Here is a 22,665-nt window from a genome sequence, read left to right on the forward strand (position 1 = left end):
GGGATTGCGAGGACAGGCGTCCGGGTAGAGGTCCCGGAGGCGGGAGTTGGGGGAATTGGGAGGCGCTGGGAGCTTAGGACCGGACCGGCTGGGAGGGTGAACGCCCGAGTGGGACCCGAAGGGAGAGCAGGGGGAGGGGCGCAGACCCTAGGAGTTTGGGTCCGTCAGGAGAGTACCTTTTCCCACAGGATCTCGAGGAGGCGGTGGTGATACTGCCGTCAGACTGCCTAGTTAGGGTGTGGGTTCTGCTGGTGTCTGCTTCCCGGTGGACGACTCACTGGAACCAGGGCTGTACTTTAGAAGAGTTTGCCCCCTAACTCTGCTTTCCTCGTCTCAAGTAGGGTCCAGGAAGTGCCTATTTCCTGGGACTCTGGGTCACTTTTGAGAGGAGGGCATAATGTAGGCTGTGAAGATGTAGAATACTTTCTCTGACAGTACCCTTTCTTAGCCTTACTGCTGTCCACATTGGTTCCTCTTCCCTAAGTGTCAGTAGCAATGGAAATGGTGTGTGCACAGGCGCTTGGACCCTTAAACTCAGAATATTTCTGCATGCCATCCTAGCTCCTCTAGAGTTGTAGAAGGTGGACTTTCTGAAAGCCAAAATCAGGTTTTACTTAAACCATCAGGGTAACTATAAGCCTGTTGTTCATTAGCTCTGTGATCTTGCCAAACTTACCCTCTCTGATATGTTGATTTCCTGGATGCCTGTACTGCAGACTGGCTTATGAAGTCCTTTTAGGTCTTTCTGTGGAAGGGCTGAGGTTTTTTAGTTTCTTTTTTTTTTTTTAAGCCATCCCTTGATTATTGAGTGGGCAGAGGGAGACTACTGTACCTTCTGCTCTGCCCAGACTGTTGGAAAATAATCTGGTGGTTTCCAGTCCCCAGCCACAGGACACAGATCCAACATCTGTGCATTCATTTTCACTAACTGCTGTTTCTCAATTTAAAACCTGATCATCTTCCTTGTTGGCAAAGGTGCCTTGGAATTTGTGTCGCTGAGTCAGCAAGCCTTTCAGATTCGCCCGGTTTTTGTTGTTTGCGTTTTCTATCAAGATGGGAACTAAAACAAGTCATTCCTCCTAAAGATCTGGTATCTCCGTCAAGAAGGCACAGTTTGTGCCAGCTCTCCAGAGATAAAAGGTGAGAGCCACGGGGACTTTGTGTTACTGCCTTCCCAATCTGGTTTTCAGTGGAAAAAGTGAGGACAGGGGAGGGTGGAATTTGAGGTCCCCAAGATGAAAGTGAGTCCTGGGAGTTGATAGTTGATTGCCAGCTGTCTCAGATAAATTCAGGTGGCTTCTTGCCGACGGCTTCTCCTGTTTAACCAGTCTTAGAGGATGCTTTCCGCTTTCAGACATGCTTTATGGGATGAAGGATACAAGTCACAATTTCTGCATTTGAACTGGAAATTTTTATTTCTTTGGTTACACAAACCTTTACTGGGTGCCTCCTTTATGTCAGGCCCATGGGGGTACAGTGACAAGCAACAAAAGCTCTGTCTTATAGGAGCTCATTGTTTGATAGAAAAGATGGACAAACCATAGACAGTGACAAGGTGTTGTCAATGTGATACATGTTGAGGAGTGGATAATCATAGGGCAGTAACTCCCCTCATCTCACACACACACACATCCAGGAGGGAAGGTCTGGAAGGCTTCCAGAAAATGATAGCTAAGGGGAGTTGTGAAGAGGAGTAGGACCCAGGAAGTAGGGGGCGAAGCCTGGCAGAGGAGTCAGCATATGCAAAATCATGAAGAGACCTGGCATGTCTGGGCCACTGTCAGTAGCTCAGTGTGGCTAGAGCAATAGCAGGTAGGTGTGGGGCGGAGAAGCCTGGAAAGGTAGGCAGAGGTCTGAGTGGGGGTTGGGGGGTGGTTTGTGGGCCAGGCCCAGGCTCCAGGAACAGAAGGATTTTAGCAGAAGAATTCCATTAAGGGCATTTTAAGTGAGCATCCTGGCTAGAAATTGTGGAATGGATTAGATTGGCTTATTCTCTTTGAGACTGTTTCCTTATACCAGGGCAGCTTTTGGTAGGGGGGAGGTAGACCTGTGAGCTTGCCCTCAGGCTGCTCCTGGTCTTGTTGAAAAGCTAGATTGCCCCTCTAGAACTGTGGAGTACAGACAGAATGCTGTGGAAGTTGATAAGAGGGGGCTTTCTTTCAAGTGGGCACATGAGGGCATCCTGGAGGTGCTGTTTAAATGGGGCCTTGAAAGTATGACTCCGTTAAGGATGGGTGGCCTAGTAGGTGGGATTCCAGGTAGACGCAGGCACGGAGTTGGGGAAACTGGTTGTATAGGGGGCAGCAGGTCATCACTTAAACTCCTTGGGAGGGGCTGGGGGGGTGTAGATGAAAGAGGGTGTTGAAGAGAAATGCACTGGCAGGTGCTGCTGATAGGGAGGGACCATATTGTGATGGGCTTTCAGCATCAACTCAAGGAATGGGAACATTATTTCTAGAACTCTAGCGGAGGTGTGGAAGAGAGGATCAGAGCTGTACTTCAGGAAGCTCAGTCTTTGTGTGTGTGTGGGGGGGGTAGTAATTAGGTTTATTTATTTAATTATTATTATTTTTAATGGAGGTACTGGGGATTGAACCCAGGACCTGATGCATGCTAAGCATGTGCTTTATCACTTGAGCTATACATACCCTCGAGGAAGCTCAGTCTTGCACTTGTCTCTGAGATGGACTGGAAGGAGAGACAAGAGTTGGAGTAGCTGGGAGAGCATGCTTATCAAGGTGAGAGGCAGAAAGGTCCCAGCCATATGCAAGCAGTGGGGGCTGAGAAGGTGAGGGGAAAGGAGAGAGCAACAGGGCAGCTGCCAGGCTGTGGGGGAGAAGGCTAGGGAGGAGCAGGAATCCCAGGGTTTTCTCCTGGCTGCCTAGGGCAGGCAGAGTGGAGCCAGGGAATCCAGGAGGAAAGGGGAGTTAGCCAGGCAGGTGAGCGTGGCTTCCTAAGAGGCCATCAGTTAAGGGGCCATGGGCGAGGGAGAAACACGTGCCTACATAAGTTGTGTGCCAGGGCATGTGCTCACACTTAGGGTACAGAGCTGAATTAAACAGTCACTTCTGTGTGTTTTCATTTTTACCTCCAGTAAACAGAGAACTAGATTAATACACACTGATCACTGTTCACATGTGGCTTGCTTTTTTTTATTCCCTAAGTTATTTTTAACAAATGTAAGTGAGCTCTTGCATTCTATCCATCCACAACAAAAGCCAGGATCTTGAAACAAAATACACATCCAGTACTTGATCTTTCTTCCCATTCCCATTCTGAGGTAACCATTACCCTCTTGCTTTCATTTTTATGTAGTTTTATGGTACCTGTGTATGTCTAAGGAACGTGAAAAAATATCGCAATGATTTGTCCGTGTTATTGCATGTCATCTGGTTCATTTGTCTTGACTCTTGAATAATATTCCATGGCGTGAACACATCAGTTTATGCATCTAATCTTCCGTTGACAGGCACCTGATTGTTTCCAGGTTTTTGCTGTCTTGAGTGTGCTGGTCTGAACACTTCTATATGTATTTCCTGTACACATATGCAAGACGTTTTCTTGGGTACAAACTGAGGTGTTTTGCTGGATCGTGGAGTAAATACATGTTCAACTTTCATAGCTATTGCTAGACCTTTTCTGAAGTGGTTGTAAGAGTTTACACTCCATGGGCAGCAAGAGTGCGGGCCTTCCAATTGTTCCACATTCTTGCCACCACGTGCTATAGGCAGACTTTTTAAATTTTTGCCAATGGAATGGGTAATAGGTATAAAATGGGATCTTTGGGGTCTTGATTTCTATGTCCCTGAGCCCTGGTGTTGAACATCTTTTCATAAGCTTATTGGCATGTATGTCTGCTGTGAAATACTTGTACACGTCTTTTGCCAATTTTTCTGTGGATTTGTAGGCGTTCTTTATATATTCTTGCTTTTAATACTTCGTGCTTACTACGAATATCTTTTTCAGCTTGTAACTTTCTCTCCTTTCTCGAAAGCATGTTTTGTTGAACAACCATTCTTAATTTTAATACAGTGAAATGTATTTTTTCATTTATAGTCAGCGTTCTCTATCTCGTTTGAGAAGTCTTTTCCTGACCATAATCCTTGCCTTTAAGGAGCCTGTACCCTAGTGGAGGGAACAAGTAGATGATCGCACTCAGATGTCACATGGACGTTGATGGTTAGAAATTGCCACGTCTCCCTGCCGAATAGGAGTAGGTGTAGGAAAGATTTCACAGGGCAGGGAGTCTCAGGTTGGGAATTAAGAGATAAGTGAACTGGTGGGATGGATACTCTTGGAAGGGGGTGTGGGGCATGAAACAGCCTGGCCAGTTCTGGGCTCTCCCTGGAGTTGCCGATGGCAGGAGCAGATGGCTTGAGGGGCTCAGGCAGAGCACCTGAAGAGAGATTCGGAGAATCTGCGTACATGGGATTACTGAAGCCATGGGAACAGAGAAGAGGATCACTGGGGAGTATGGAAAAAGAGGAGAGGTAGGCCCGGGCCTGATTTCCTGAGGTAGAGAAAGGTGTGGCTCTGGGCAGCTCTTGGGGTTCCTTGGGGCTGGCCCTGACCACGTGCTGCCTGCTGTGCTGTTGGATGCAGTATTTCATCCTCAGGTGTTAGGCAGAGACTGACATGTCTGCAGAGGGCAGGGCATGCTGTAGGGGAGGCTAGCCAGAGGCGTAAGCACTTTCCCACTTTTTGATAGAGAATGGGTTTGGAGAAGTGTTTCTCAACCATGGGAGCACAGTGGTAGATGTTGGGGAGGCAGTAAGTAGGGCAGGGGTCGGCAAACCATGGCTTATGGGCCAAATCTAGCCCACAGCCTGCTTTTGTTAGTAAAGTTTTATTGGAACACAACCACGCCAGTTAGTTTACACGTGGCCTCTCACTGTTCTCACGCTACAGTGGCAGAGTTGTGTAGTTGGAACAGACACTCTAAGTCTGCAAAGCGTAAAATGTATACCTTCTGGCCCTTTACAGGAAAGTTTGCCGGCCCTGCCCTGGGAGTCATGGTAACTGTGGTAACCTTGAGAGTCGTACCAATCACGACAGAGGTTCAGATAGTTGTTGCTGGCTGGGTAGTGAATCTGGGTCAGGCTTGCAGATGTTGCCAGCTTTTCTGGTTTTCATGAGACGCTGGAAATCTGTATTTTTTTAAATGGTGGATATTCTGGTTTTTAAACATTGGTTCAGTGTTTAAAAACTAACAGCTGTATAAGCCAAGCAGACACGTCTGGCAGGCCGATTTGTCCACTTCGGTTTATCCCTCTGCAAACTGCTTTGGATTTACTTATACCTGTGGATTCTCTGGCAGATTGCTTATCTTTTGCCTCACTTTTCTCATCTATAAAATACAGATGATGATACCCTTCCCCCAGGATTGTAAGGATTAAATGAGAACACTTATAGGATACTGAGCACAGTGCCTGGTACCTAGTAAGCTTTTGGTTGATTGTCACTGGTGTTTCCGCTGCGACTACATCTGCCACTGCTTCCATCATCACTCTTCTGTTCTGGCCCCAGGATGGGCTGGGAACCAGGGCTCTTCCCTCTGACGACCTGTGGGTGGTCAGGTTGCTCCTAGTGAAGAAGGAGCTGCAGGTTCTTGGTGCTCGAGGAAGAGGTTGCCTACAGGGGAACTGTAGGTTGCCTGGGGTGCCCCTGGCCGCCATGTGGCTTCCTGAGCCCCATTTGGAACATCTACTCTGACCTGCCGCTGGAGGGCCCAAGGCAGGCAGCAGCTAGGTGAGAAGTTGTCACCTCCCTTACAGCAGCCCCACGTGCAAGGAACAAATCATGCAATCATTCGTTAGTTCCTTCCATCTCTCAGAAACCTGGTAAGGTCCGGGTGACACTGGCCTGAGCCATCTCTTTTCCAGAGAAAAGCCCCATCTTGCAGTGTCCTCTGTTGTAATAGTTTGGGCACCTGGATGGTGTGTTTTATGCATTTGCTTGGAACTCAGGGATGGGGGAATGTGTCTCTTGGCAAGGAGGTGCCATGGTACTTTGACAAGGCCTGTTAGTAAAACCCTACTGGGACAGGAGCAGCCATCTAAATTAATGGTGGTAAGTAACGATGGTGGTAGTTTGGTTTATATTTATGATCTTTTGAAAGTGGAGGGTATTTTGGTTTGTTTCTTATAGCAGAAGTAATACTTTCCCACTTTAGAAAATGTGAAAAGTTCAGATATATAAGGAAGTTGAGCAAAAGGTCCCCTGTAGTTTTCTCCGCTCAAAGGCAGCCATCGTTAGTATTTTGGTGTGTTTCTACTGAGTTTTCTCTATGCTTCTCTTTTACCGAGTTAAAATAGTGCTGTGGGGGATATCTTTATGTTAGAGTTTTTCTGTAATCCCCTTAGATAGATTTCTTAATTCTTAGATCAAAGCAAGTGAACATTTTTAAACCTCTTGCTACATATTACCAAACTGTTTTCTGGAAAGGATTTATCCTTCCCAGCAGTATGAAATCTCAGTGCACTCTTGCCAGCGCTGAGTAATGAAATTAAGTTACTTTTACTGCTTTGGTAGGTTAAAAAAAAAAAGTACTCCATTGTTTTTAATTTATATTATATATCATTTAATCCTTTAATTTATATTAAAAACAACACGTCTAGTAAAGTAGGCTATTTCTTTGATGTGTTTGTGTGCAAGATTTGACTTTCCCAGGTCTGTGGGAAGGCTTCCTGACAGCGCCCGGGTGGCCTGCTGCCCCGTAGCAAGTATTTGAAGGTCATTCTCTAGTTACAGGTTATGCTCACTGGGTCAGATGGTGGGGTGTGGGGTCGCAGGCCTGTGCTTCTTGGAAAGCACCTGAGAGAGAGGCAGCTTAGAAAACAAGGCTTGAAGTCATCTGATCTCACTGGTCTCCAATCTGTGCTCCTCAGAACATCTCTGTTCTGCACAACAGCTTCCTGGGCCTCTCAGAAAGTCAGGATGGAGGCCACCTGTGTGTTGATAAGTGTACCCACGTTTCTGTGTTTCATGTATCAATGGGTGGTGTATGGCCACGTTTGGAAAAGGGTTCTGTTGCTTATAAAAGGCTGGAAAACCCACCCAAGCACACGAGCAGTAGAACGCAAGGAAGTGGGGGGTACTGTCCCAAGGTCACAGAGCATGTGGGAGACTCAGTGGAGCACGTGTGTATGAGCCAAGGGGAGGGGTGACAGGCTGTGTTCATCTCCACTCAGGACACAGGAGGGAGGACAGCCCCTGCGGTAGCGTGGGCCCAGGGTGAACTGCCAGGCTCAGGCTCAGGCTCGGCCGTGCAGCATCTTGGTGGGCTTTGGAGGGAGGAAATGGGTCCTCACATGTTGGTGAACTGACAATTGCTCAGTCTGGATACCAGTTTAAAATCCATGCGTGGGGCCTTCTTCCCAGAGGCCGCAACTCTAGTGGCCCCATTTGTGTGGTTTCCCAACCCGGAGGCCCACAGTTCGGCAGGACGAGTTTCACTCGGGTTTCTGTGCCAGCTCGGATCTTGTTCTGAAGCTTTTCTCAATCCCTTGGGAATCAAAAGACTCCGGCACATGGAAGTGTTTTCCTTTGTGTGAAACGCCTCTCTGATAGAGCAGCAGTGTGCCTCTGTGCCTTGGAGCTACAGGGCTGTGCACAGGGCTTTGTGGCTAAATCTGATGACAGAATGCAAGGGAAAGCAGGATGGTTTTTCTATTAGTCAAAGTTGTTGATCTATGTTGTTAAAATAACTTTGATCTGATCATGAAAAGCAATATGACCATTGTAAAACATTTGCTCGAACAGAAGGGGGTGAAGAACAAATATCATAGAATTCCATCACTCCTATTATCACATCAGAGTTGTTCCTTCCAGCCTTTTAAAAATTAATTTACATAAGATGGAAAGAACGTGGTCTTCATGGTATCCTCCAGGCCAGCCACCTGACCTTGGGTAAAGTCTTAATTTCTTTTCGTCTCAGTTCCCTCATCTGTAAAATGAGGATAATGTCTACCTTCAAGGGCAGTTGAGAGAACTGGGTGACAGGAGCACCAAGCAGAGTGCATGCCACATAGTAGGTGCTCAGTAAATAGCACATCTGCCCACCTGAGAGCATAGTGTTTGCAGTTACATAGCCTGCATTTTTAATTTGTATTATCCTAAGTATGAAAGCCTTTAAAAAAAACACTTTTTTAAGAATCGTATTCCACTATTAGGATGTGCCATAATTTATTTAAGAATTTCTTTATCCTGTGAAGGGGGAGAGTATAGCTCAGTGGTAGAGCGCATGCTTAACATTCACAAGGTCCTGGGTTCAATCCCCAGTACTTCCTCTAAAAATAAATAAATAAACCGAATTACCTCCTTCCCTCACTGCCCCCCCAAATAAATACATGTATAAGTTTAAAAAAAAACTTTAAAAAATTCCTTTATTCCATTATTGTCAGGTGTTTAGCTTGCCTCCAGATTGAGGCTTTTTTCCATGGCCAATTAGAATAATAATGATTTTCATAATTAGGAACACCCTAAATAGCCTCATCATTAGGAGCCGAAACAAATTAGGTTTTTGAACTGCAGCCTGGGGAAGGCGGAGGCTGTAGCAGAGATTGGGTGTTTTGGTGTGGCCACCGTGTGCCCGTAATTGGCTGTGTTCGAGGGGAACAGCAGTGGGCGTTCTGGGCGTTGCCTCAAACGTGCCTCGGGCCCCTGGAGAGGAGGGTCCTCCTCTCTTTTGTCCTATGTGTTTCAGACCCCCTGGGATATTGGACATTTGAAGAGCTGCAGCCCCAGCTTTGGGTCAGCCGCAGCTCTGCCCTCAGGGAGTTCCTGTTCCAGGGGTGGGGGCGCGGGTGGGAAACAGTGAAACCAATAAATGCAGTCATGTTTGGGTAAGTGGAATATGCAGTGAGGGTGCGCAGGAGGGTGGAGTCATCACTTTCTGATGAGGGTGTGGGTCAGAGGATCAGGAGAAGAGGGTGCTGTAGCTGAGTCTGGAAAGATGGACATGTTTGCAGGGGGCTTAGGTAGAGAGAGGATGTGAGTTTGGACATCTGCACTAGCAGGATCAATGGCTGGGAGGTGGGATAGAGCTCTGAATGTTCTGGCACATTCTAGAATTTGATGTGGCTAGACAGAAGGTAGAGGCCTTGGTGTTAGTGGGGACAATGGCCATTCATGGGCCCTGTGCCATGTCTTTTTCATCTGTGGGTCAGCAGTACCTTGCCAGGGCCTGGACCCCAGGCTGTGCCTGTAGTCTGGAGGCTGAGTGCTTTCATGGGAAGCTTTAGCTGAAGTTCTTAACTGTATTTCTTAGGTTGTTTGGCAGTGTTCTCCAGGTTGGTTCATCTGGGGATGTGTGGACATGCTGGAACATACCACGTATACTGATACATGGGAGGCCCCTGCTGCCTGAGAGATGAGTGATTCCTGCCAGGAGGTGCCAGGGGAAAGTCCGGGCTCAGGAGTAATTGGCCCCAAAACCAGTCCTGTGATTTGTACCTGGCTGTGGTTACAGAGACCTCTAATTGCAGGCACTGAGCTAATAAGCCAGCCAGCCATCTTGAGGGCATCCCGAGTCTAATCCTCTAGGGCGGGATATGTGCTTTTGTTGAAACAGTTGGCAGCTCAGGGGCAGCCCTGGCCCCGCAGGTGTGCTCGGAGTTATTGCAGGCCTGACTCATCACCTGTGTTCTCATGCTGTGTAGCTCAGTGCCGCCCTAGGCTGCCATTCCTCACCCAGACTTGGGGGGTAGGGAAACAGGGAAAGGCAAGATTTGCTGGTATCTGCTGTGTGCCTGCTGCTGTGCTGGGTGCTTTATGCACAGCTATCTGTCTTAATCTCTTAGAAAAGCACTTAGAATAGATGTCGAAATGTCCATTTCCAAGTGAAATCAAGCTTGGCGGGCTTAGGTACCTTCTTCAGGATGGCGCAGTGAGTAGAGTAGAAGGAGTAAGTGGCGTGTGGACCCCAGAACCTGTGCCTGTTCCTTTACACGTGCCACTCTGGCTCTCCCTCCCTTGTGGAGCGGGTGGTCGCTGGCCTCTCATGAAAACCCTGATGTAGTGCAGTCTCAGGGACAGCAGCGAAAGCCTGAGGTCCCAGCCTCATGAGTGGCCATGTAAGCAAGTCACTGCAACACCAGGGCCTCAGTTTCCTCATCTTCAAAACGGGGACAAAATTCCATGTTTGTACTTAAGGGGGATTGTGTGGGAATCAGAGCAGATGATGCCACTGGGAACCCTGTTGGTGCCAGGGCCCTGCGTGGACGTGCTGTAACAGCTGAGGGTGCTCTCTGCTTGAGAGGCAGTCTCCTCCTTCCCGCCCCCTTCCCCTTCCCCGTCCCTAAGCTGCAGTGGGATGGGGGCTGTAAGTGGAGCCCAAGGCAGAGCTCAGGCTGAGCTTTCCTGTCTAAGAAAATGGGCATTAGAGCGGTTGATCTGGGTTGTCTATGTGCTGCCACTTAACAGTATGCATGTGACCTTCAGTAAGACTTTGACTTCTTTGAGCCTTGGTTTCCTGTACAGAAAGTGGGAGAAATACCACCTTGCCAGTCTGTTTGACTTAAAATTACATGAGTCTGTTTGGTGTTTGTCACTTAGTGTTGGTCCTTTGCCTCTCCGGTTCTAGGAGCTGGTGCTCCCAGGACCATCACAGTGTGGTGCATTCACAGACTGCCTTTCTCCTTGGGACAGCTGCAGGCACACAGAATCATCTCCTGCTTCCATTCAGCCATGCTTTGAGCTAGTCTGTGTATAACACATGCTGCATTACCAGGCCTGTGCTGGGGCTGGTGATTTGGCTGTGGACAAGGCCGCCTCGCTGGGTGTCTGCCATCTGAGGTGGACAGGAGGACCTGGACCATCATACTCATTTGAGTATATGGCCGCTAGAGTCTGGTCAGTATCGTGGAGGAGAAGTTCACGTGACCGGTGGCCCAGGAAAGCCTCTGTGAATGATGCAGCTGGGCGGGAGTGACTGGGAGAAGAACGTCTTAGGAGATGGATGTAAACTCTCTGAACCTGATTGCTGATCAGCAAGGCCCAGGCACAGAAACTGGGATGCAGACTGGCCAGAGAGGGAGGGCTTCTGTATCCATGGGATTTTAACATTTATCTAGGGTGTCCTCTGTGGTTAATGGTGCCTCCTGGGGCAGCCTGGAGCCCCGGGTGGAACTAGGACCTGGCTTTGTGTCCCAGCTCTGCTGTTGACCTCCTGGCTGTCCTTGAGCCTTGGTCCTTTCTGAGACACCATTTTTTTCCCCATCTTTGGCATAGCAGGTGTTAATATGTCTCACAAACAAACCTACTTTGGAAACGGTGGAGTCTTCGCACAGCTGTCAGGGGTCATCATGGCCTCAGTCCACGAAGGATTTGGGGTGACTCATGAAAATACAGACAGTATTAAAGGATACACTTAGCAGCTGGGCCAGAGGGAAATTATTGGTAAAAGTACAGAAGCAGGACTGATGCTTAGCACCCGGAATTCACCCGCTGTGTCTTCCTGAACATCTGTAGAGGTAGGGAAGCCACTTGATTGCCTCTGATTCTTTCTGGCTGGCTGAGCAAAGAGACAGGATCAGGTACTAGGTTCACGGTATGCCTCTACAGTAAGTCCAAGTGCCTTCCTTGGGCCAGGCACCATGCTGGGTGTTGGGGTCACAGAATTGACTTAAGGTATTAGGAAAAAAGTGACTCTGGAAAAGCATGATTTTTTTTTCCCCTGCACTGAGGCTGACTCTGGCAGGGCCACCATGTGCGTCAGTAACCACTTGTCTGTCTTGTTTACAGGTCTCCTGGACGCACTGGGCAATGAACCTGAGACTCCAGCCCAGAGTGGTCTGAATCAGTTGGGGAAGGCAGAGGGCGTCCTGGGGAAGATGGCCATGGCCCCAAGCCCATCCCTGGCTCAGGTGTACACCAGCCCTGTGGCAGTGGCCGTGTGGGAATGGCAGGATGGGCTGGGCACCTGGCATCCCTACAGTGCCACCGTCTGCAGCTACATCGAGCAGCAGTTTATCCAGCAGAAAGGCCAGCGCTTTGGGCTGGGGAGCCTGGCCCACAGCATCCCCTTAGGTCAAGCTGACCCCTCGCTGGCTCCTTACATCATCGACCTCCCCAGTTGGACACAGTTCCGTCAGGACACTGGTAATAAGACACTTACTGCCTCTAGTATATGTCCAAGTGCCAGCCAGGTGCTGTGCTACGTGTTGGGGTCACAGAATTGACTCTCAGCTTCGTCCTTCCCCTGAAACACACGTGGTCAGGAAGAAGGTGCTGTGAGTGATAGCAGGTACCACACAGTGTGAGAGCTACCTCTTAGTGGTAGAGGTTGCCTTGGGAACACAGTGCAGAGGCACTTTCCCACAGTCCCAGCCCTTTTCCCAAATCAGAAATGCCTGCAGATTCACACCCTGCCAGTTCAGAAGGCCTGGTGATGAATTCTGGCTTCACTGTGTGATAGCTTTGTCACCTGGGTGTGTTACCTCACTCTCCTGTACACCCAGGTTTCTTTTGTGTGTGTGTTTTGATGCTACTGAGCATAGGGCCGCTACCTTCTTCCCAATGTTGTGCCCTGTGTATCCCTGTAATCCAGTTGTTCTCAGCTGGGGGTGATTGGGACATTGGACAATGTCGGGAGACATTTTTGATTGTCACAACTGTGGGGCGGGGTGCCGCTGGCATCTAGTGGGTAGAGGCTAGGGATGCTCCTGAACATCCTACAACATGCAGGGCTGGCCCCAAAACAAAGAACTGTTGGCCCAGATTGTCACCAGTATCCAGCCTGAAAAACTGCTCTAATCCCTGTAGTGGCCTCCTCGGGCATGTGAGAACTAAGGGTTTTAGGCAGCGGATGCAGATCAAAGCCCCTGCCCTCACGATGTTTGCAGTCATGGTGAAAGGCAGCGATCAAGATGAATAACGTGTGAACTGTATGTTAGACAGCAGCGAGTGTTTATCAGGGAGTGGATGTATAAAGTGTAGGGAGAGGTTGATTTGAAGCTTGAGTTCTGGTGGCCTGGTCACCAGGAAGGGCTGGGGACAGACCTGAAGGAAGGGCAGGAGGGAGGGGCAGGTTGTGCAGGGCTTTTCCGTCCCTCGAAGGGACTTTGGCTTTTCTTCTGAAAGGAGGAGCCCTGGGAGGATTTGGACAGAGGAGTGATGTAATCCGATTTGGGGTTAAGAGTATCCCTCTGGCTGCCGTGGTCGGAGGCAAGGGCTGAGGTCGGGAGACCAGGTAGAAGGTAATTGCAGTCGTCACCTTTTGGCAAGTGCTGTTGGAGGCATGGCCCAAATTGATTTTTCTTTTCTCTCTTTGATCGTCAGGTTTGGCTTATTAAGAATAAATATAAGCTAACCACAGGTGTTTCCTAATAGTTGCTACCTGAGAAGTCAGAGGGAATGGTACATCCATGTGAGAGAATTGTGTAACAGTTAATAATGGGTTTTACGAAGTTTCAGAGACATAAATACTTACAGCGTAATATGTGAAAGTAGCAGGAAAGTCTTCAGTGTGATTGTCAGCTATACCCAAACGCACGTGCCTAGAAGCCTAAGTGGGATGAAATATATTGCGATAGAACTTGTGTGCCTTCCTTTTGGTGGTTGGATTACAGATGACTTAATTCTCTTCAGACATTTTTGTTTTCAGTTTATTTTTTAACATTTTTTATTGAATTATAATTGACTTACAATGTCAATAGTTTCTGGTATACAGCATAGTGATTCAGTTATATATATATGCATATGTGTATTCTTTTTTCATATTCTGTCTCATTATAGGCTATTACAAGATATTGAATGTAGTTCCCTGTGCTATGCAGTAGGATCTTGTTATGTATCTATTTTATATAAAGTATTTGTATCTGCTAATCCTTACTGGTTTGTTATCTGCTAATTTATCAGCTAATTTATCCTCCCCCACTTTCCCCTTGGTAACTGTAAGTTTGTTTTCTATGTCTGTGAATCTCTTTCTGTTTTGTAAGTAACTTCATTTGTATCCTTTTTTTAGATTCCACATACACTTGATATCATATGATATTTGTCTTCCTCTTTGTGACTGACTTCGCTTAGTATAATAATCTTCAGGTCCTTCCATGTTGCTGCAAGTGGCATTATTTCATTCTTTTTTTAATGGCTGAGTAGTATTCCCTTTGTGTTTGTGTGTGTGTGTGTGTGTATGTGTGTATGTGTGTGTATATGTACACACATATATCATGTCTTCTTTATCCAATCATCTGTTGATGGACATTTAGGTTGCTTCCATGTCTTGGCTGTTGTAAGTAGTGCTGCTGTGAACATTGGGGTGCATGTATCTTTTCAAATTAGAGTTTTCTCTGGATATATGCCTAGGAGTGGGATTCCTGGATCATATGGCAACTCTATTTTTAGTTTTTAAGGCATCTCCATACTGTTTTCCATTGTGGCTGCACCAGATTACATTCTTGCCAACAGTGTAGGAGGGTTCCCTTTTCTCCACACCCTCTCCAGCATTTATTGTTTGTGGACTTTTTAATGATAGCTATTCTAACCCGTGTGAGGTGATACCTCACTGTAGTTTTGACTTGCATTTCTCTGATAATTAGTGACATTCCATCTTTTTATATGCCTGTTGGCCATCTGTATGTCTTCTTGGAGAAACGTCTATTTAGGTCTTCTGCCCATTTTTGATGGGGTCGTTTGATTTTTTTTGTTGTTGAGTTGTATGAGCTGTTTGTATATTCTAGAAACTAATCCCTTGTCAGTCTCATCGTTTGCAGATATTTCCTCCCCATCTGTAGGTTGTCTTTTCGTTTTGTTTATGGTTTCCTTTGTTGTGCAAAAGCTTATAAATTTGATTAGGGCCCATTTGTTTATTTTTGCTTTTATTTCTGTTGCCTGGGGAGACTGACCTAGGAAAACATAAAGCTACGATTTATGTCAGAGAATGTTTTGCCTGTGTTCTCTTCTAGATTTATAGTGTCCTGTTTTCAGTTTCTTAAGTCAGGCTACATAGGTTTCATCATTAGGAATATTTTGAGAAGCCTCATGGAGTCTAAGCTACAGCTGTTCTTTGACCTAAGCTTCTAGCATCCCTTACTCCTGCTGAGAAGCGCTGGTCCCCCTCTGCCCCTTGATCCCTTTGTTTCCTGAGAGCGAGCTCTCTACCCTTCACCCCAAATTTGGAAAGGATAATCAATGCCAGCCTTTAGGTCAAACAACAGCATGACTCATCTATCCACTGTGGTCATACTGTTTTATTTTGGGTGTAGGAACTAAGAATTTTAAAACTCCACTTGGTTTTGGGGGGGGGGCTAGAAGATTAACCATTTACGTGCAATACTCCTTTTAAAACAGGCACCATGCGGGCTGTGCGGAGGCACCTGTTTCCCCAGCATTCAGCCCCGGGCCGGGGCATCGTCTGGGAGTGGCTGAATGACGATGGCTCCTGGACGGCATATGAAGCCAGCATCTGTGACTATCTGGAGCAGCAGGTGGCCAGGGGCAACCAGCTCGTGGACTTGGCTCCCCTGGGGTACAACTACACCGTCAACTATGCCACCCACACACAGACCAACAAGACTTCCAGCTTCTGCCGGAGCGTGCGGCGCCAGGCAGGGCCCCCTTACCCGGTGACCACCGTCATTGCTCCACCAGGCCACACAGGAGTCGCCTGCTCTTGCCATCAGTGCCTCAATAGTGGTGGAACTGGCCCAGTATCAGGCCGCTACCGCCACTCCATGACCAACCTCCCTGCATACCCTGTCCCCCAGCCCCCCCACAGGACCGCCATTGTTTTGGGGGCTCACCAGGCCTTTGCTCCGTACAGCAAACCCTCACTCTCCGGGGCCAGGTCTGCGCCCAGGCTGAACACCACCAACCCCTGGGGTGGGGCCCCGCCCTCCCTGGGGAACCAGCCCCTCTACCGCTTCAGCCTCTCCCACTTGGGACCACAGCACCAGCCCCCAGGATCGTCCAGTGCCGGTGGAGCCAGGTATCTTGTGTCAGGGACGGTCGTTTTGTCCACCCTGGTCATCAGGCTTGAGTTTCTGCTCCTGTTTACCTGGGAAGACTCACCCAGTTGCCTGCAGACCCAGCACCTGCCTCCTTGGCTGTCCGAGGAGTTGGGGCATGTGGATCTGAGATCTTTCTGGGAATTGAGAGCACATTGCTTGGGCCTTCTTGGTGGACTTTCTCAGAGACGTAAGCAGGCTGGGCTCGGTGCCAACCAGGCCCACCCAATACTCTGTGAGGCCCCTTCCAGAATGTGGGTCAGTCTGTTTTAGAAAAAAACATGCCATGCCTGCCAGCCCAGAAGGGTTATCAGCAGGACTTGAGCTGCTTTTACGAATAGGTCAGCTTTGCCTAGCCTTCTGGGGCTTAAGTTCTTATGAATTAACTGAAGCTAGTTTCTAGATGGTTCTAGAGCTGGGATTCTGGACTTGAGCCAGGCAACTTCCTGGGCTTTGTTGCTTTCTTCTGAGACAGGGCTATTGGTCTCCCCTGATATTTGTTTCTCTGGGGTCTCCCCTCCCCAGCCTCAGGGCCCGAGAGGCTACTAATGTGGGCTCCGCTGGTACCATCCAGGTAGGTTACAGAAGGGGAGGTGGACGGGCTGGACGGCGTTACCTTCGCTGCTGGGTTGTGCGTGTTGCTGCCTGCCCTGCTCGCCCTGTGTTGTAAACTGGGAGAAAACCAGGCCAGCCGGCTCTGTTAGTTGAAACAGCCTCAGAGGGGCCTGCCTCCCAACATGGGTGTTCACCTTGACCTCCTCCAGTTTTTCAGGAGCTGGGAGGGGCGTTGTTCAATTGCATGGGCCGATCCCTGCTTTGAAAAACAGTCTTCCATGTGTAATTTGTAGGGTGGCCCTCTGCAGTTAACCCTTCTCTAGTGGCTGTTGTAGACCCAGAGGGGGCTTTATAAACCCCTGACCTCTTAACCCAGTGAGACTGGGAGGATTGAAAACACTTGGCACCTTAGTCTCCCCAGCGGCTGTGGTATAGTTTTCGAGGCCAAGTGAGTGTCAACAGTGTTAGGTGAAAGTTACCATGTGTATGGAGGAGAAGGCGGTGGGGTGGGCAGCACCACAGACTGGGGAAACCTGAGACCAGGCAGTATTTACTGGTAGCTTCTGGGAAGGACATAGGAGTGAGTGAAATCAAAATTTGTGATGTGGTGTTTTTTTGGGAACCTACGTAGTTTCAAATCACTTCTCGCTCAATCTGGGTAAAACCTTGGCTGACTGATCTGCCTCGTGCCCCGGGAGGCTTTCTGAGTAGACAGTAATCCATCGAGAAGATGCGCGATTTGTCACTGAGCCGCTGGGTTTAAGTGAATTTCCTGGTAGCTGAAGTTTATCCCTTCAAGCACCAAAACTTGTGTTTTAATAATGTTGGATGGAAAACTCTCCAAAACATGTCGTGCACCCTCTTGTTTCTTTAATTGAAAGCGTGCCGGCTGGTTTAGCATTTTGATGACTTGGGGTGGTGATTATGACCAGCCCTCAGTTGCAGCTTTGCCTGTGCCCTGAACCGGCCTGGAAGAAAGGCTCCGGGTTTCCTTTCATCTGCTCTGTTCTTGCTGCTGCTGTTCTCCCACCTCTGAAAGCACCCTGCTCCTTCCTGCTGTCGGCTAGGCTCTCTAGACTTGTGTGACTGGTGTCTTGGCTTCCAGTGGGGCCTTGCTCTTCACTCTCTGTAGTCCCTCGTCTTGGCTCTGTTCCCTTTCTGCATCTCTCTTTTCTCCCTCTTAAGATTACTGAGTTGGGCGGGTCACTGTCCTAAATTTCCTTTCGCCCTGATCTGGCTGTGACAGTTCTCAGCTTTTGGTGAGGGCCCTGCCCCTCTCCTGGAGCCACCTGGCTCCTCTGAGACCTGGGAAACAGTAGACATTTGGATTGGGCTGCAGATTGAGCCTCGTACCCACTCTGGGGGACTTTGGGAATTATTTCATTTTACAGAGAGAGAAAGTGAAACTCAGAAAGGGGACTCAATGCACTCCAAGGCACACAGCTTTGAGCGGAGCTGGCGCTAGAACTGGGGTCCCCAGGCTTCACGTCTTATATTCCTTTTCCCGCACATCCTCAGAGGTTCCCCAGCTGGTGGTGGCCTGTGGGGAGCTGGCAGGAGGTTTTGTATGCCCCACTCTCCAGCCTCCTAGCTCTGCCCCCTGCTTGGGACTGTCAAATCCTGTCAGTGTAGAAGACTTGGAGTTTTCATGTCTTGTGTTCTCAGCTCCATTTGGAAGCTCCTGGAGATGGTTCCAGACGGGGAAGGCAGGGAGGGCCTAGTAGGTAGACCCAGGAACTGGAGAGGCAGGAGGGACACCTGAAGCAGACTGAAGGGAATTCTCAGAAGGGCACTTCATGGGCAAATGGTGCCCCACATGGGGGAACGTTCTGCCAGTCTGAGCCCTGAGAGGATGGGGGAGGGGGATCGGTGACCTCTGAGGTTCTGTTCACCTCTGAGGGTCCTCATCTTGGGAACCACTGGATCCTTTTACTGCTTTGTTCCTTCTGATCACAGCAGAGAAATGTATGGGGGAGGAGCTGGGGAAAGTCACAGGGGAAGCGTCAACATCATGAGACCCCTAAGCAGATAGAACTTGGTCATGGTTCCTGGTCCCAGCGTGAGGGTAAGCTGCCTGTTGGAAGCCTTACTGCCCGTCTGCTTTCTGCTCTAGTTCTTGGTGGTGGAACCTGAAACTAAGCCTTCTCCCTCAGATATGTGCCTCTCCAGAGGGAAGGAAGGCCTTGCTTCCTGGATCCCCGCTGGGCCGGTGATGCCCAGCCCGCTGAATAGTACAGTGGTGCTGTGGAGCCAGGCTTCAGCTTTCCAGGTTCCTGGCTGAGGGCTCAGCTCAGTGTTCCCTGTAGGGTTGGCTTGGAAGATAAACCTGAGATTCAGAGAAACAGGATCAGGAAGAGGGTGGAGTGTGGCTCCAAATTAAACAGAGTTTAGTGGGGCCAAAACCTTAGCTCACGTATCCTGCACAGCCAACCCTTAATTGTATTATCCGAGCAGCCAGCTGCAGTTCCACTGTTCTCTTAGGGCTGAAAGTGGGTGCGGACGGCAGGACACTGCAGTTTGATTAGTGGGGCTGCACAGGTCATTCTGTTTGGAGAGAGCAATCCAGAAACGAAAACCAGAACCAACTAGTGTAACATTTTCTGATTTGAATCAGAACCACCAGCTCCCTGTGGTGTCCACCAGCGGAATCTTTGACCTGTGGCTGGTGGTACAGAAGGATCTGGGGCAGCTTCCAGAAGCATTTGCTGTAACTGTATGGTGGCTGGTCTGCTGGCAGCTGTAAGGCCAGCACAGCAGGCTGGAGCCATCGTTGTTTGCTGAGCACCTTCCCAGTTCCTGGCTCTGGGCTGGGCCCAGTGGGACAGAGATGACCGACCCAGGCCCTGTCCTCGGGGAGCTCCAGTGTAGGGACTGTATGGAAGGGCTTCCTAACCTCTCCTGTTTTACCATCTTGAATAGAGGCAGGGCTGGACTGTAGGACACAGTAACTGGGATGGGGAGGAGGTAGCAGACCTCCTAGGCCATCTACACCAACTGTTCTCCAGTTCGGGGCTCCCCACAAACCATAATGGCATGGATTTATTACCATTTCAAAATATAGTGGCTTAAAGCCAAGTGAGAGACTTGAACATAGTCACTGTGGGAAGCAAGACCTTCACTTAAATAAAACAAACAAAAAAACCTCTATTTTGAATTAATTTTGAATTTACAGAAAAGTTAGAAAAATAGTACAGAGAGTTTCTGTATCTCCCTTACTTGATCTCTCTGGTTAACATCTTCCATAACTATAGTGCAGTTGTCAGAACCAGAGACTCACCACTGGTGCAGGACTGTTAGCAAAAGACTGTTTTTTTTGATTTTCAGCAGTTTTTGCACTATTCTCATTCTGGCCCAGGATCCCACTCAGCATCCAGCTGTCATTTCTCCTCCTCCTCCTCCTCTTCCTGTGGGTAGAACAGTTCCTCAATCTTTCATCTTCCATAACCTTGACACTTTTGAAGAGTTACTTTGTTGAGCATCGCTTAATTTGGGGTCATCAGATGTTTTCTCATGATTGGACCGAGGTTATGTCATTTTGGCAGGAACCACAAAAAAAGGTGTTATTTTCTTCTCAGAGCATCTTTTCCCAGGGTTTCTGTTGTGGGTTGGTCATATTACGGGTGGTATTGGTCTTGATCACTTGGAGTGGTTTCTGTTAGATTGCTCCTCTGCAGGCACAGTAGAGCTCTCATTTTGATGAAGCTGGCAAGCTCAAAATTCTTTTAAGATTGTCTTCAGAGTCTCTGCATGTCCAAGAAAACATTTTTTGACAGCTAAAGCTTCATTCTCGCGACCTTGTAAAAAGATGAGGCTCATCCCCAGCAGTGTCTGTCCATGTCACTGTCCCATCCCTGCCTGCCATCCTTGTCCTCCCTGGTGCCAGACTTGGACTTTTGACTTTTGTCACTTGACATTTGCAGAAGTGATGGCGGTCATGGCTTTGGGCTTAATATCTTAAGTATTCCGATTGTCTAGGTTAGTGTGGGTCTGAGAGTGGTGAAAATTAGATCTCTTTGCTGCTTCCAGATACTCTTTATCAGGATCTTTCAAAAAAGAAAAACAGAAGTCCTCACTCACTCAGAGGCGGCTGTGGGAAGTGAAACCACCAAGGGGCCTCGGCAGCACCAGTGTGTCCCTCACTCGGTGTTTCTCTGGCTCTTGTTTCTGCTAAGTCAGCTCCGCACAGTAAGCTTTGCTCCTTCTTCTCCCCCAGTGCCTCCCTCCCCAGCGGTCCAGCAAGCAGCCCCGGGAGCGTCCCTGCCACAGTGCCCGTGCAGATGCCGAAACCCAGCAGGGTCCAGCAAGCCCTCGCAGGTAGGCAGGCTGCCTCCCTGGTCTGGGACAGACTGTGTCCAGTAGGGGCGCGACTTGGGGGCGGGGTGGGGGGGTAGAATGTGTGGTTAGGGGAGGAGATTGTGGGGCAGGGATCATGTTACCCTCTGTGTTCTCGTGAAAACCCAAAGGGGCTCCTTGGAGGGGCAGTGCCTCTTTTCAGTGATGGTGAGCCTGGGTGCCCCCTCATTTGTTATGGTGGTGGGGGTCAGGCCTGATGACGGTGGGTGCCCTGGTGTGGACTTTCCCCATCTTTCACATTTTCACATCACCTTGAATTATGGTTCAAGAGTCACTTTTCTGTCTGGAAATGCTTTAGGCTTTTCCCTAAAGGGACCCCCTGGAGAACTCATAGAATTTTTTTGGCTGGAGTTACATTTTGATTAAGTGACTTTTGTTCCTCACTAGATCTTTTGTTAACGATACACCTTTGAACTGTTTTTAAAATTCCTTTTGTGCTGTTAGGGAGCCACTGAGGGTTATTTTTTAACTTAAGGGAAATGTAAAATATTACAGGAAGGTAGACCAAGGAGTGTGGTGAACCTCCACCATTTAAAGGTTGGGGCTGGGCAATGAGCTAACTGGTCCATATTGGGTGTGGTGCTCACTGTGGTAGCACAGGGTGGATTGGAGGGGACCAGGCCTGGAGACAGGGAGACTCAGGTGGAGCTGAACTTCATGCCCCAGCTGAGCTGGCCACTGACTAGGGCTGTGGCCTTGGGATGGAGGTAAGAGCTTCTGACTTGGCAGTTGGATGGGTTGTGAGGGAAGTAGAGTGAGGCCTGGTGTGCAGCTGCTGATAGAGATAAATCATCGAGATAAATCATCCTTGCTAATGAGGAGGGACTGGGGCTTTGCCTGTGTGTTGACTCATTTCATCCCAATAACAACTCTGAAGTAGGAACTTCTATTCTTATTTTACATTTGAGGAAACTGAGGCTCAGAGAACTCTAGGAGCTTCCTAAGTCCAGCCAGCCAGCCCTTGGTGGAGCTGGGATTCAGCCCCTAGCACTGTTGCCATGACACTGTGCTGCTCCTGAGTCTGGTGGGAGCATTGGGAGGGATGGGGGTGATAGCTGGGGTTGTAGACAGACAGCTGTCCCGGAGGCAGAGGGAGTTTGGATGTGCAGCCTGGAAGAGCAGTGTAGGGTGGAATGGGGCAGCCTCTGCCCTGCAATGGGAGCTTGCAGAGACCGGGTGGGATGCTGGGAGGAAGAGCCTTTGAAGGCATTGGAAGGACTGGTTAGGTGGTAGAAGATGGGAGAGTGGGGCCAGGACAGCCCCAGGAGGGGAGGCCCTGCCCAGCAGGCCCTCTGGAACCTGCTTCAGCTGCTAAGCCATCAGCCCTCTGCTGGACCAGGGGGAACAGTGAGCAGAGTTGTGACTAGAAAGTTTCTACCTAGTTTAGGTCTTCTTGTGGCATCAGATGCCATAGGTGATTCAGACCTGTGTGTTGTGTGCGTGTGTATGCGTGCGCATGTGTGGTGCTGGTCTTGGTGGGAAAAGGTTGTGGGTGAGCAGGCCCCGTCTGCACGTGCCCAGCTCCATTCAGCTCTAGGATGAGGCTGGGGACCTCTCCAGGCCGTGTCCCAGCTTGTCTCCCCTGCCACTATGGCTCTCAGAGCAGTCCTAGAGGCAGGCAGGTATTTGAACTTACACTCACTCATCAGGGAAACAGACCCCAAAAGTTCAGGAACTTGGTCCCAGCAAGGAAAGAGTAGAGGGGTGGGTACCCAGACACCACCTCCCCTGAACTCGTGCCTCTGGTTTGTACCTGTTGGTGGGGCTGCTGTGTAGGGCGCCAGGGAACCTGAGATTCCGGGCCCGTTCCTCA

At 49.1% G+C, this 22,665-nt stretch overlaps 1 protein-coding gene across 6 annotated transcripts in view; it reads left to right on the top strand.

The window, feature by feature from the left end:
• DTX2 (deltex E3 ubiquitin ligase 2) overlaps window positions 1-22,665 on the top strand; it is a 33,413-nt gene that overhangs the window by 408 nt on the left and 10,340 nt on the right. For 3 of the 6 annotated variants that reach the window (XM_015236982.3, XM_072943136.1, XM_015236983.3), the window contains exons 2-4: window positions 11,743-12,099; window positions 15,289-15,925; window positions 20,713-20,813. In XM_015236982.3, the coding sequence (XP_015092468.1) occupies window positions 11,832-12,099; window positions 15,289-15,925; window positions 20,713-20,813 (1,006 nt within the window). In that variant the 5' untranslated portion in view covers window positions 11,743-11,831. Of the gene's footprint in view, window positions 1-975; window positions 1,141-11,742; window positions 12,100-15,288; window positions 15,926-20,712; window positions 20,814-22,665 lie in introns of all 6 variants that reach the window. The other 3 variants (XM_015236981.3, XM_031687309.2, XM_072943137.1) reach the window with 2 other exon arrangements.

This window comes from Vicugna pacos, chromosome 18, assembly GCF_048564905.1.
Source record: "Vicugna pacos chromosome 18, VicPac4, whole genome shotgun sequence".
In the NCBI taxonomy this organism is placed as follows: domain Eukaryota; kingdom Metazoa; phylum Chordata; class Mammalia; order Artiodactyla; family Camelidae; genus Vicugna; species Vicugna pacos.